Source organism: Oreochromis aureus, linkage group 22 (assembly GCF_013358895.1).
Source record: "Oreochromis aureus strain Israel breed Guangdong linkage group 22, ZZ_aureus, whole genome shotgun sequence".
In the NCBI taxonomy this organism is placed as follows: Eukaryota; Metazoa; Chordata; class Actinopteri; order Cichliformes; family Cichlidae; genus Oreochromis; species Oreochromis aureus.
This window is the reverse complement of record NC_052962.1, coordinates 17,746,509-17,758,665: the sequence shown is the minus strand read 5'-3', so window position 1 is coordinate 17,758,665 and position 12,157 is coordinate 17,746,509. Positions and strand designations below refer to the sequence as shown.

The 12,157-nt window shown below is 41.0% G+C and overlaps 1 protein-coding gene across 1 annotated transcript in view; it reads left to right on the top strand.

Annotated features, from left to right (window-relative positions):
- Positions 1-9,298: 9,298 nt before the first annotated feature.
- gabbr2 (gamma-aminobutyric acid (GABA) B receptor, 2) overlaps positions 9,299-12,157 on the top strand; it is a 176,769-nt gene continuing 173,910 nt past the window's right edge. The window contains exon 1 of the mRNA XM_031729443.2: positions 9,299-9,904. Within this exon, the coding sequence (XP_031585303.1) occupies positions 9,590-9,904 (315 nt within the window). The 5' untranslated portion in view covers positions 9,299-9,589. The remainder of the gene's footprint in view (positions 9,905-12,157) is intronic.

Sequence of the window (12,157 nt, the reverse complement as noted above, 5' to 3'; positions counted from 1 at the left end):
ATGTCCTGTCCACCCTGTTTTCACCCAAAATTAATCAAGTCCCTCATGTAATCCCTCCTGTATGGAGAATTTGGACAAAGTCTGACCTGTATATTTTTCTAGTTTAACAAGCCCTTTTTCAGATAAAATGGTGGAATCATGGAAAGGCTGACCTTTTTTTTATTTATGTAACTTCCTTGAAATTGCACTGAATAGTAAGAATGAGATTTTTCCACACATTTGTGTTTCTGAAAGTGCTCTGCTTCAGTGTTTAGAAAAAGTTCACAAGTGTGGTATCTTGTTTTTAATCCATCCTCTCTAAGGCCTTTGTTTGTAAAGTAGCTGATCACAGAGACTGTAATGGATTTCAAGAGACAAAAAAACATTACAGAGCCATTAGGACGAAGTCATCAGGAAGCAATCCACAAGCAATCAGTGATCAATATACGTGCTGGTTCTCAGAGGCGTTGGGGCATGTCTTGTGTCCATTAATACAATTTCCCCAAGTGCTCTTCATTCACTACATCTTTATCACAGAGAGCCACACCGATCAGCCCACACATAAATCATCCAGTGGCTTTTAACCCCTTTAGAGCACGCACCTCTTTGTCTTACTGGATGGAAAGATGGTTGTGTATAATTAATGCTGCTGGGGTGAGTCGAGGTGGGAGGTCTTAGAAATCTGCCGCACACCCCTTCTATCTCTGAGCATGTGCGCTGCAGGGCGGCACATGCTCATGCATCAACATCTGTCATTAACTTGACCCAGAGAAATGCCTTGATTTCTTTTCCTGTGCCTCTTTTGTCTGCAACTTATTCTCCAACTCTCTCTCATTTCCCCCTCGATTCCTCCTTTTGAACTCTCTGCTCTCTCTTTGCTCTTCTCCTTATCGCCCTTTCACTCTCCTGAAAGTGTCATTTCCAACTACAGTACAGTTCCTACTCAGATTTTGTTTGGTGAAGAATATTATGCTTGCGATGAATGTGAGTGTGTTCATCGGATAATTTTTTTTTTTTTTTTTTTTTTTTGCTTGCCTTTGTGTGTTTGGATCTCTTCATACCCACTAATTAGAATGACAGTTTCTATTAATAGTTTGGGGCTAATGTGCAAAAGCGTGACTCTGGCTTTCTTACGAGCTCGTTTACTGTGCTCTCTGGTCACCCCGGGCCCTAATTATCGAGCTGACGATCTGACATCCGACCACTAAAACAGAGACGACACATTGACATATTGTCACATCCAACTTTAGCCTGGATCTTTTTAAACTTGAGGTTATGCTCCAGTCCACAGACTGGTTTTATCTTTGCTAGTCGTGCCTACAAATTTATGAACATTTGCGTAGAAACTGTATGATAAAACTGGGTTCTCCTATATCTGAAAATCTTTAAACAGAAAATTCATTACTTGTATATATAATTTATAGTTTGCAGATTATGCTTTCAGAGAATTCTGCATGACGGAAGAGATTAATCAATCAGAGATAAGAGGGCAGTGGACAGTGGGTGTGGTAGCCTTTCACTAGTCTATGTATTATTGATTTCATTCCAAATGTGGTATGATAATACTGCTGCCACATGTTGCTATAGTAAGCATGAAGTACACTCATTAGCATACACATATACTGAAATGATGATATCTTATTTTGTGGATCCAGCTTCTGTCTGCCAAAAAGCAGATAATTTCCTTGTTTTTCCTTTAAGAAGAACCCTTGCAGCTATCATACACACTTTTTGCAAATCCACGGTTCACTGTTACACCAAACACAATATTTTGATGAAAATATGATCTGCATATTTGCTTTCACTTTTGCTTGCGATACGTTCAACCTTCAGGCATGTGGAATTGCTGTTAAAATGATCATCTTTGCTCTTGGAGCTCCTATGCTGTAGATGACGTTGGAAAGATTCATTGTAAGTGTGATTATGTAAGACACGGTTCTTGCTATTACTAGGACTTGACAGTAATCAAAATAGTGTCCTCCCACAGCACAGCTGCAACTGAAGCTCCTTTGAAGGCAGTGGCCTACTTTATGCGGTCTCTTCTCATACTCTTGATTTAATTTCAGAATGGAATAAGAAAGGCTGTGATAACCCCTTTGACCAGGACAAATGTAGCCTGCCCATTCAAGATTATCTCTCCAGGGTGCACAGCAGAGAGCAACCTTTAAATCAGAAACACACAGTGTATTTTTTTGGGCCATTTGGACACAATGGGCCTGCAAAATCTTACAGGCTTTATTTTCTATAGTGGTGTTTGTTCAAGAAACTGGCCACACTGCATCTTATGTTTTGACACTTTTGCTGTAATTATTACATTCACGCTACCAGGCGCCTGGGCTGAAGGAAAAAAAAGTGTTGCCATATCAATTCAACCATTTGTGGAAATTACTAGGTGGGCAAGTGGATCAGAATTCCCTTCTTTTCTGGGAAAACAGTTCTGTCCTCCTTTGTGCATGATTATAGAGATAACCATATAACATTAAATAATATAATATGTGTACTCTCAGCTGTCATGGTGATTATATGCACAAAACAATACATTCCGAAGTTTGGAAAAAGTGGACTCCCCCTCGTGTGCTTCAGAGTGGTTTGGTCCACTGCCTGCAATTCCTAAACTCCTGTACCTTGCAGTGATGAACCTCTAAAACAAAGGGTTGTGCGACATTGTTCTCATCGCCTACTGCTCAGTAGCACAAGTTGAAACCAGACTGCACTTTGTCAGCTTCATTACCTCCCAGTTGAATCATGCAGCTGCCATATTGTTAGAGGGTAGCTACGTCTCCTAATAGTGTTTTTGTAGGTAGGAGTTCCGCTCACAATTAAAATCATTATAATTTGCTGAATTTCCAAGCAATTTCTAAGTGATTTGCCTGGTATTTATTTTTGTTAGAATTCTCTAATTTCCAACACCCCTGCTGGCCACATATCTAAGCATCTGTTTTTCTTGTTGAAGATAAATAGCAGCCACACTGAAAACCCCTGTAGGCCACAGACAACAGTTGCTGCTGAATAAAATGCCATATATTTGTTTTATGTCTGCAGAATGTGATAATATTCCAATTGAGACAAAATGTTACTTATTTCCCAAGTTGACTTAAACCAAACAAACGCCTGTAGTGACACTGGATTCTGTGATAGTACTTAAAAGTATCAAAGGAGGAAACCTGCTCATGTGTAACGGAGCAAGGCCTTAACTGTACGCCCCAGTTACTTTTGGTGTTCAGTAGTTTTCTTTATCTTGATATCTACAGGCTGATTTATGTTTCAGCTGAATCAAAGTCTTTAATGATAGTGCTACCTAACAAATAAGGATATATTAGAACTAAATTTAGCAGTTCTAATATATTTAATATAGATAAAGTTATAGTCACTGTACAGCGCAAAATTTTACTAACTTACTTACTTAGTTCTTTGCTTGGTTAGCTGTTTTAATTCTTGATATTAAGTGTTAAGCTAGTCAAATTAGCTTTACAATTACTATCAAGTTTTAAACTTAGCAGTGAGATTGATCTACTGCCAACTGGTAACATCTTTTTTGTCCTTCTTTTCCCATCACCCCCAGCTGTTCTCTACAGATGACACCCCCGCCACCCTCCCCTGGTTTTGTCAGAGGGTTCTTCCTATTAAAAGGGAGTTTTTCCTTCCCACTGTCACCAAGTGCTTGCTCATAGAGGGTTGTATGATTGTTGGGGTTTTTCTCTGTTATTGTTGGGCGGTTACCTGACAATATAAAGCACCTTGAGGCGGCTGTTGTTATAATTTGGTGCTATACAAATAAAATTGTATTGAATTGAATTGAATCTGTCTGATTAATTCAGTCTAGCTACATTTGGACTCTTGGTATATTATATAGCAGCTACTGAAAGCAATTCAGTGCATTTAGACAAGTAGACATGGCCAAGACATCTTACTGAAGTTCAAATTGAGAAGAATGGGAAAGAGATCTAAGTGACTCTGAATGTGGCATGCTTGTCAGTGACAGACTGGCTGACCTGAATATTTCAGAAATTACTTGTCTACTGGGATTTTCCCACCCAACCATCTCTAGAGGTTTAAGATTGCCTGGACTGATGAATGTCAATTTCTGCTGCAACATTCAGAAGGTAGCATCAAAATTTGATGTAAACAACATGAAACCATTGGATCCATCCTGCCTTGTATCAGTACTGCAGATACAGGTTGTTGGTAAAAAGTATTTTATAGCATTGAGTAAAAGCACCTTATTTCAGCATCACTCTGTCCATCTTTAGCTTAAGTCAATTCTAAGCCGAATGGCTGCTAAAAGTGAGGATATACACAGCCTTATAAGGCCAGTATCCTCAGCCCCAGGTTACAAGGCTGTGTCCTGCTGTTAGTGGTCTGTAATCTGATCACTACATGGTGGTGTGATGTTTAAATTCAGTTTATCTTGTATTTCAAGACAGCTGCATTGGACTGGATTAATCCAGTTATGAAGAACCTAAAACCTTTTTTCTTGAACATTTTAAAATATGCTTCTTTTATGTATTCTTTAACCTGCTGAAAACTTGGTGTGCCATGGGCCTAAAATATCCCTATATGAGTATATTTGCGAATGGTTAATATTATCCTTGTGGGATATTTCAAAGGGACTTATTGTGCTAATTTCATTATCTTACTGTGAGCCTTCATGCAGGTTCCCAATTAATTCAGTATCTAAAAAAGGTGTTTTAGCTCCTCCCTTTCTTTCTTTTAATTGGCTGCCCCTCATAACCAAAAAGGTTTAAACCGGAGGTAGTTGGGGATGATTAAAGCCAGAGCTGTTTGCCTGAGATGACCTTTTGACTGCAATGAAGGATATCCACTCCCACTGTGATTACACAATACAAAAAACTGCCTGAAGCTGAGAATTTAAAGTAGTTTGAAGCAATTAATTACATGTACATATGCTGGTATTAATATTTTAAACTTTAGCTATGTTTAATAGGAACATACACCACTGTAACAGTATGCTACAGAAACTAATAAAAAGCATATGCTTACACATGACATATACAGTAAGTGGGTAAATTTCAAGGGCAAGTTTTCCAACAAATCCAACACGATACATGCCTTTTTCTTGAACCCAGAGGGAAATTTCTTAGTTGATAGTCTGTGGTCTTTTCATGTTTTCCAACTTCATAAAACATGCATTCTCTACTGCCATGCATGGAGCACGCTGTGCTGAAAAATCGCTCTTCAACTTGTTGGTATGCATGGAATTTGCAGGACTGTGACTGCAGATTCTGAAACCAATTATTCAAATAGCTGCCACTGTAACTGGCAGGGCAAGCGTGTCGAGAACAAGGGAAAGAAGCATCTCAGAGATTCATAATAAAATGTGCCCTCCCTATGCAGCGGATTTCCATTCTGAGATAAAGTCCGTGTCCTTGGGTTGGAGTTTTAAAATCCGTCATATCTGGGATGACTCGAAACCAAGATGTTGATCTGGAAAAAATGAAGGTCTGCCCTATCTTTTGCTTCCTGGTATCACAGTGCAGCCTTTTCATGGTGCTGTTTTTATGTTCAAGGATGTGGAATGTGATGCCAAGTTAAACTGAGCCTCTATTACTTACAAACAGTAATGAACATAACAGCCCTCTGCGGCTAAGTAGTGAATTAGGGACAGGATGGATGGATATGTAGCCTTTCCACCTTTCTCCACTTCAGACTCTGCAGAAATATTTAGTGTGATTGAATTATGAGAAAAAAAGTTACTGAATGAGTGTCCAGTAAAGCAGCCTTAAGTTTAGGCTGTTTGATTTCTGCTTTTTTCCATACAAAACTAACTCAAGATGTACTCAAGCACAACCATATGAACTATTTATCTCATTCTGAATGTCTGGCATTTAAAATTCATAGCGCATCCTGTAGCATATTGTCAGAGTTTTGGTGAGAGATGTCCACAGGCCACCCCATTAATCTCTATTAAACAGGGACGATGTCAGCCACATCTATATCTGTGTACGTGGATTGGATGATGCATTTGAGAGACTTTGTATATTTGCATAAAAACTTGGCCATCCATTGTTTTGTTTCCTGGTGATCTCTAAATGCATTATTACCCCAAACCAAACAAATCTGATATAGTCAAACACATTCACCCTACCTGAAAGCTGTTGTCCAAGCTGTTACATGTCACTGAATCCGCAGTCATAAAATTTCATCTTTGATTGCTCAAGTACCAACATCTGCATAATTATTTCACTGCGTGCCCTTCATACCGTGCGAGTATGTTCTCATTAGTGATGATATATTGGTTTGACATCTCGCTTAGTGAGGACGGGTAGATTGGAAGCCTGTGATTGAAACCTTAATGAATGATTCATAATCAGAAATGAAATGTACATTTTCATTTGGGAATCTGCAATCATTAGCTGGACACGTCATTAGCCGGACAGCATTTCTACATTTGGAAAAAAGAAAAGTAGCAATTTCTATGTAGAGGTCTTGATTGATTGTACCTGAAAATGTCTGTAGGCACTGTTAAAATATTATCCATATTTTATTTGCAAATTTCCAGCACATGTTATTTCCAGTTGAAGTACTTTTTCCTCGCCTTGGATTTAAAGAGTGACATTGCTCTTGGATTTGAGGTCCACATCATTTCTACTCTACTTCATATTTCATGTTTGAAGCCATCTCAGTACTGGACGATTGTTTTGAGTGGAGGATTGTTGTTTTGTGCAAAACAAACAGATGGGCCAGTGACTTGACCTACTTCTTCGTCTGGACTTTTCTGAGTAGAAAAAAAGGAAAACTATCAAGAAGGGGGAAAATACAGCGCTGTGTAGATGAATGCAAAGCATATATTATTTATGATTTTTGATTTAACTCACTTCCTTTATTTGAGCGTTTTCTTGACTGTTTTGTACTCTTTTGCCCTTTAATTGGAGCCAACTTGAGTTTTTCTTCTATTCTCAGCTGGTTGTTGATTAGCTTAAATGTGTCTGACCTCACAGGCCAAAAGGTGGGTCAAAGCAGTAATCAGCCTCAAACAACAAAAATTTTTCCAATTGGCATTCCCACAATTAAGATGTCTTATTTTAGGTAAATCTTTTATGCAAATGATATACTGGTCAGAAAGACAGAAAGACAGAAAGAGAGAGACATAGATATTCCAGCATTCCTCCAGGGCTATAACAAATTTCCTTTGTGTGACGTGTGATTGGAGCTTCTTGGACTTGTAATAAGTGACCCATGTTGTAAGAACTATGGTCAATATGGCAGAGGCCTATCGACCGTGAGAGCTCGATCCTTTAAACCCATAACGGTGAAGGAAATTGGCTGTGTTAAGGTGTGACATTCAGATCATGATCAGGAGTGTTTTCTATGCAAAGCTTATTTCATACTGCCCACTTTTTTGATGCCAGCTCAGCCTACAGAGGGAGTTCATTTGGAAAGATGTAATGCTTTCATGTGGTTTATTTTAATGCTACTGCTTATCTGCTTATCCTTGGAAGGATGATTAAAAATACGGAATTACCAGCATTGTTGAAAATGGGAAAGACCCGCATGTTTTCAGCTGTGTTGCACTTTGGACCTCAGCTTGAACATCTCATCATGGAAGTAAAGCTGTTGCCTCATCGCGGTTGTTTTGTAAATGTAGAGCAACGCTCAGTTCGCACCTCTGTCGTTCCAGTGAGACAATATTCGTGCCATGCGCCACATTGGGAAAATACATTATATTCTCATTTGTGCTTTCATTCATATGCATTTTTTCCCTTCATTTTTTAAATGTAATGTTCATTGTAACTGTGGATGTGATACAACTGTGTAGGTCAAACTGCCTTTGTTTTGAGATACGTTTGAAGCTGATGACTTGAAAGGCCTCCCTATTTTTTCCCACATGTGGTGAAGAGTTACCCGCGGCAGCATATTCTCTTCTCTTCCCACGCGTGTTTAACAATACCAGGAAATGTGCTGCAAACTATTGCGACGACTGGCTTTTTTTTTTTTTATTGGGAGGAGGGGCACTTTCCTGCCGGAGAAATGTAATGTTTGCACATATTGGACATGAATAAGAATGCGTATCCTCTGCCCCGAGGCTGTATAGGTAAAGGGCTAATTTACACGTGACAATGGAAGAAGAGGCAACTTCAGCTACGCTACTGCCGAATGCTATTCAGTACCGTGCGCTGTCCATGGTGCTGAAATACCTCCTTAGTTACTCCAGTTAATTGCAGTGTTTTCCAAGTATTTCACGTATTTATGTATTAATTATTATTATTGCTGCTAATAATAATAATAATAATAATAATAATAATAATAATAATAATAATAATAATAATAATAATAATTATTATTATTATTATTATTATTATTCCTCTCACTTTTCATGGGACATCCTCATACACAAGCATTTGTGCTTCCGCGGTCTCATTGTTTGTGAGACATTCCACTAATTCCAGGTTCCTGTGTTTGTGGTTAACATGTCCCTCCATCCATCCATCCATCCATCCATCCCAGATGTGTTGTTTGTTTATCAGTGGTTTCCAGGCTGACGCCATCATATCACGATGATCGGCGTTCCTAATGAGTAACTAAAAATACAAGAAGTACTTTTGATGTCACTTGTGACAGTACAATTCACACCCACGAGCCTCCACATGCATACAGCTCATAGGTTTTAACTGGCCTGCTCCATGCATGTCTGACCTGTCGCCTGTCTCTTACACGTAAAATCCCAGTAAATCACCCTCGGCTGTCAGGCCTCCGATGAGTCTGTCCTGCATAAAACCTATGCAGCCTTCCCACCACGCTGCTGTATATCCGTCTCACCCTCCTCCCCTTCCCTTTCTCGTTTCCTCTCCTCCTCCACATTCAGTGCTCCCTCTTGCGCGTACGGTGAGCAGCAGCAGCGGCAGCAGCAAAGGCTTCAGCGCTTCTCTGACGCACCATCGGAGAGGAGATTCACAGTCCCACAGGCTGTCAACGCAGACGCTCTCGACATCTCCTCCTCGGACCTCTGCGGTCAAGCTTTCAGCATCAGCCCTGTTTGTTTTTAGTCTTCTTTCCCCCATCTCTCTCCCTTATCTTGACATTTGTCCGCCTGAGCGCCGTATTTGGTGGGGATGCCCACAGTTGGCATCTCTTGGCTGGGAATTTACTTCGGAGGTGATTTTGTATCTGCAAGAACTGTCAACACGAGTGATTAATTTGTATCCCGAAATTACCAGATTTTTTTAATTTTTTTATTTTTTGGGGGGAGGGGGGGACATCCTTCAGAACATTTTTTGTTCTTTATACAAGTGGTTCACGTTAAAGGTGAAAAGGGGGGGTTGTAGAATGAGAGGGTTGTTTGGACAGGAGATCGTTTGGATGACGGACACCGAGAGGCAGTAGCTCTCCCTCTGCAAAGCGAATCTCTGCGCCCTTGGAATATTCTCACAGAGGCACTGTTACACAGTAAAAATATTTTCTCAGTTTGCAGTCGTAATCCACGGGACGAGTTTGCCCACTGCAGGGGCTGCTGCGGCTTTTGCGTCTGTTCTGTTTTGAATTCATATCTCCTTGACGGGCGGGCGTGTGAGGATCCCGGACGAGCCCGAATTTGCAATGCCCGAGCAGTGAGGGCACGGTGGGATTTCATTTGGTCACCCTGCATAGTAGCATGGCTCCAGCCCGGAGGGACTGCAGCGGCTGGGAGATGTTCCTCCCGACGGGATGCCTGCTCCTCTCTGTTTTGCTATTTCACCCTGCTCTAACCAAGGTGTGCAACGACCGCACCAAACACGGACAGGACAACAGCTGGTTCACCAGGGACGGGGAAAACTTGCCCATAATGGTTCTTATGCCCATGAACGAGTCGGCCCTGATGAGCAGCATCAGCCAAGGAATCGAGCCGGCGGTTCAGCTGGCCATCCAACACATAAGGGAGTCCGGGAAGTACTCGTTCTCACTCATCACCAAAATATACGACACCGAGGTAAACATGCAGACTAAATCTGCTCACTAAGCTGCCGCCGGCTGGCTCGGGCGTGCTTGAAACATTTGTATATGGCTTGTATGTGTGTATGTGCCTATGTGGGGGCGCGCGCGCGAACAGTCAGCTTGTGCACGTGTGTATGGCGCGCGCATTGCCCCGCAGAGCTCCACCGAGTGTCCCTCCAAAGGGGGTTCTGTTATGCTTGGCATCTGCGGAGCCTCGTTGTTTTTAGCGAAGGTGTTTTTTTCTTCTTCAGTGCGCAAAAGTCAACTGTAGGTCTGCCCTCCCACACACACACACACACACACACGAACATGATGTACGTGTCTTCCTCGTCCTCCTCATTTTAGCTGCTGTCGCTGGTCGTTGATAGGGCATTTAAAATGCAAGGTGCCATCATAAGGCTCTGCTTTATCTGGGTACTCTAGAGGCACACTTTTCAATGCTTTAGTGGTTACTGCAACCTCTGCTATTCGCCATCATCAACCAATGATTTACCGGTTTTTTTTGTTTTGTTTTTTTGTTTTGTTTTAAATCACAGCATCCGCTCTTTGTTTTTGCAGTGGCCACTTTATAAGCGGGCTTTCAGTCATGAATCAGTGTAGCTTTCTAACGATTAAAGGGGCTGGTTCTCCTCGTGCCTGAAGATGGCGGTAATTGGTTGTACGATTTCTCCTGAATCCTGGCACCCTTGAAAAGAGCAGAACATCACAGTGTTCAAGCTCCAAATTAAGATCCATTTATTTGATAATGCTAACAACTCCAGCTGAAGTCCTCTTGAAGTTGCCAAATCTATGCAAGTGTAGACAATAGCTCGTTCTCCATAATCTATTTACACTTCAGTTATTTGACTCAACAGTATAGTGGTCCTTTAGGCTTAAGTAACGTCTATGCTTTTGAGGGCACACTGTGCAGCTGAGGGGTTTAATTTACCATCAACCTGCTTCCCTGATAGTTTGTCAAATTTCTATGAATTTCAGCGAGACAAGTAGAGGTTAAATAAATTGCAACTCTATCTGTTTTATAGGTTGAGCCAGATTTGTTTTATTATGCCACCTGTCCTGCTGCCTTAGATATCAGCAGGTTTTCAATACTGTGTGGGCACAGGTGTGTCCATGTGAAAGAGCAGGCGCATCTCTGTTGACAGGGGTAAGCCCTCAGAGGCGGCATGTGCTCAGACCTTGGGATTAATGTGCTGTTATGGGAGTTATGATTTTTCTCCTTCTATTCCCCTGGAGAGAAAGATGAGCTGGAAGCAAGAGGTCAGTGGGCCAGCCTGACACATGCTTGCTGGAAATGTCTGGTAGTGATGCCAGCTTTCTAATACTGGGAAGGCATGAGAACATTGTTATTTGATCACTTTGTGGCCAAAGGCTAAACTCCATTACTCTATGAAAACCCAGTGGCATTTCAGCGTGGTTTTCCTAGATGGGGCAAATGAAACTCCCAAGTTCTGATCATGTTTTTGAAAGTGACTAAGTAAGACTATTAGACGCCTGCAGTGAAACTTCTGTAATATTCTTTTAACTGCAGATCTCATAAATGCGTTGTTAAGCTGCTACCAGACTGCAGGCATCCTTGGTGGTAAAAACTAGGAAAAAATAAAACAAAAAAGAAGGAGAAAGAATGCCCTCCAAATAGCTTATAGTATATTTACATGTGGAATCATGTGGCTCAGGATGCCATGGTTAAAGTAAACAAGAGGCCGAGTGCAAATTGAAGCACATCACCGCTACTGAATATTCTTATTGTATGTTTGCAGAAAATAAAGAAACTGAGACTTTGGGGAAAATATGATTACACTAACATCTCAAGATATGAGCTGCTATTATTGTTTGTGAACAATTGTTTGTGTCTGAACAATAATAAGCATGTACAGCTAGAGAAGACCTTTGCCTGGGAGGGGGATATCACTGTAGTGTTGATTATATTGCTTTCACCCGCTGACTTGCTTATAGGACCAATAATGTGACATTCGTGATGGTTGTGCTATTACCTATATATGCGTTTTCATTGTACATTTATTGCAATATCATTTTTAACTTACACACAAACCAATGACCTAAACACACACTCACAAACAAAGGCATGGACCCAACTTTCCACCAAGCACATGCTTATGTCAGAAAATAATACATGCATGAGTGCTTTTGTTGCAGCTAGCAGCAAGCCAAGTGTGTGCCTGCGTTGTGTTTGTACACATGTGTCTGTGTATGTGTGGGCACTGGGATTTAGCCCGGCAGATGTAAGTAA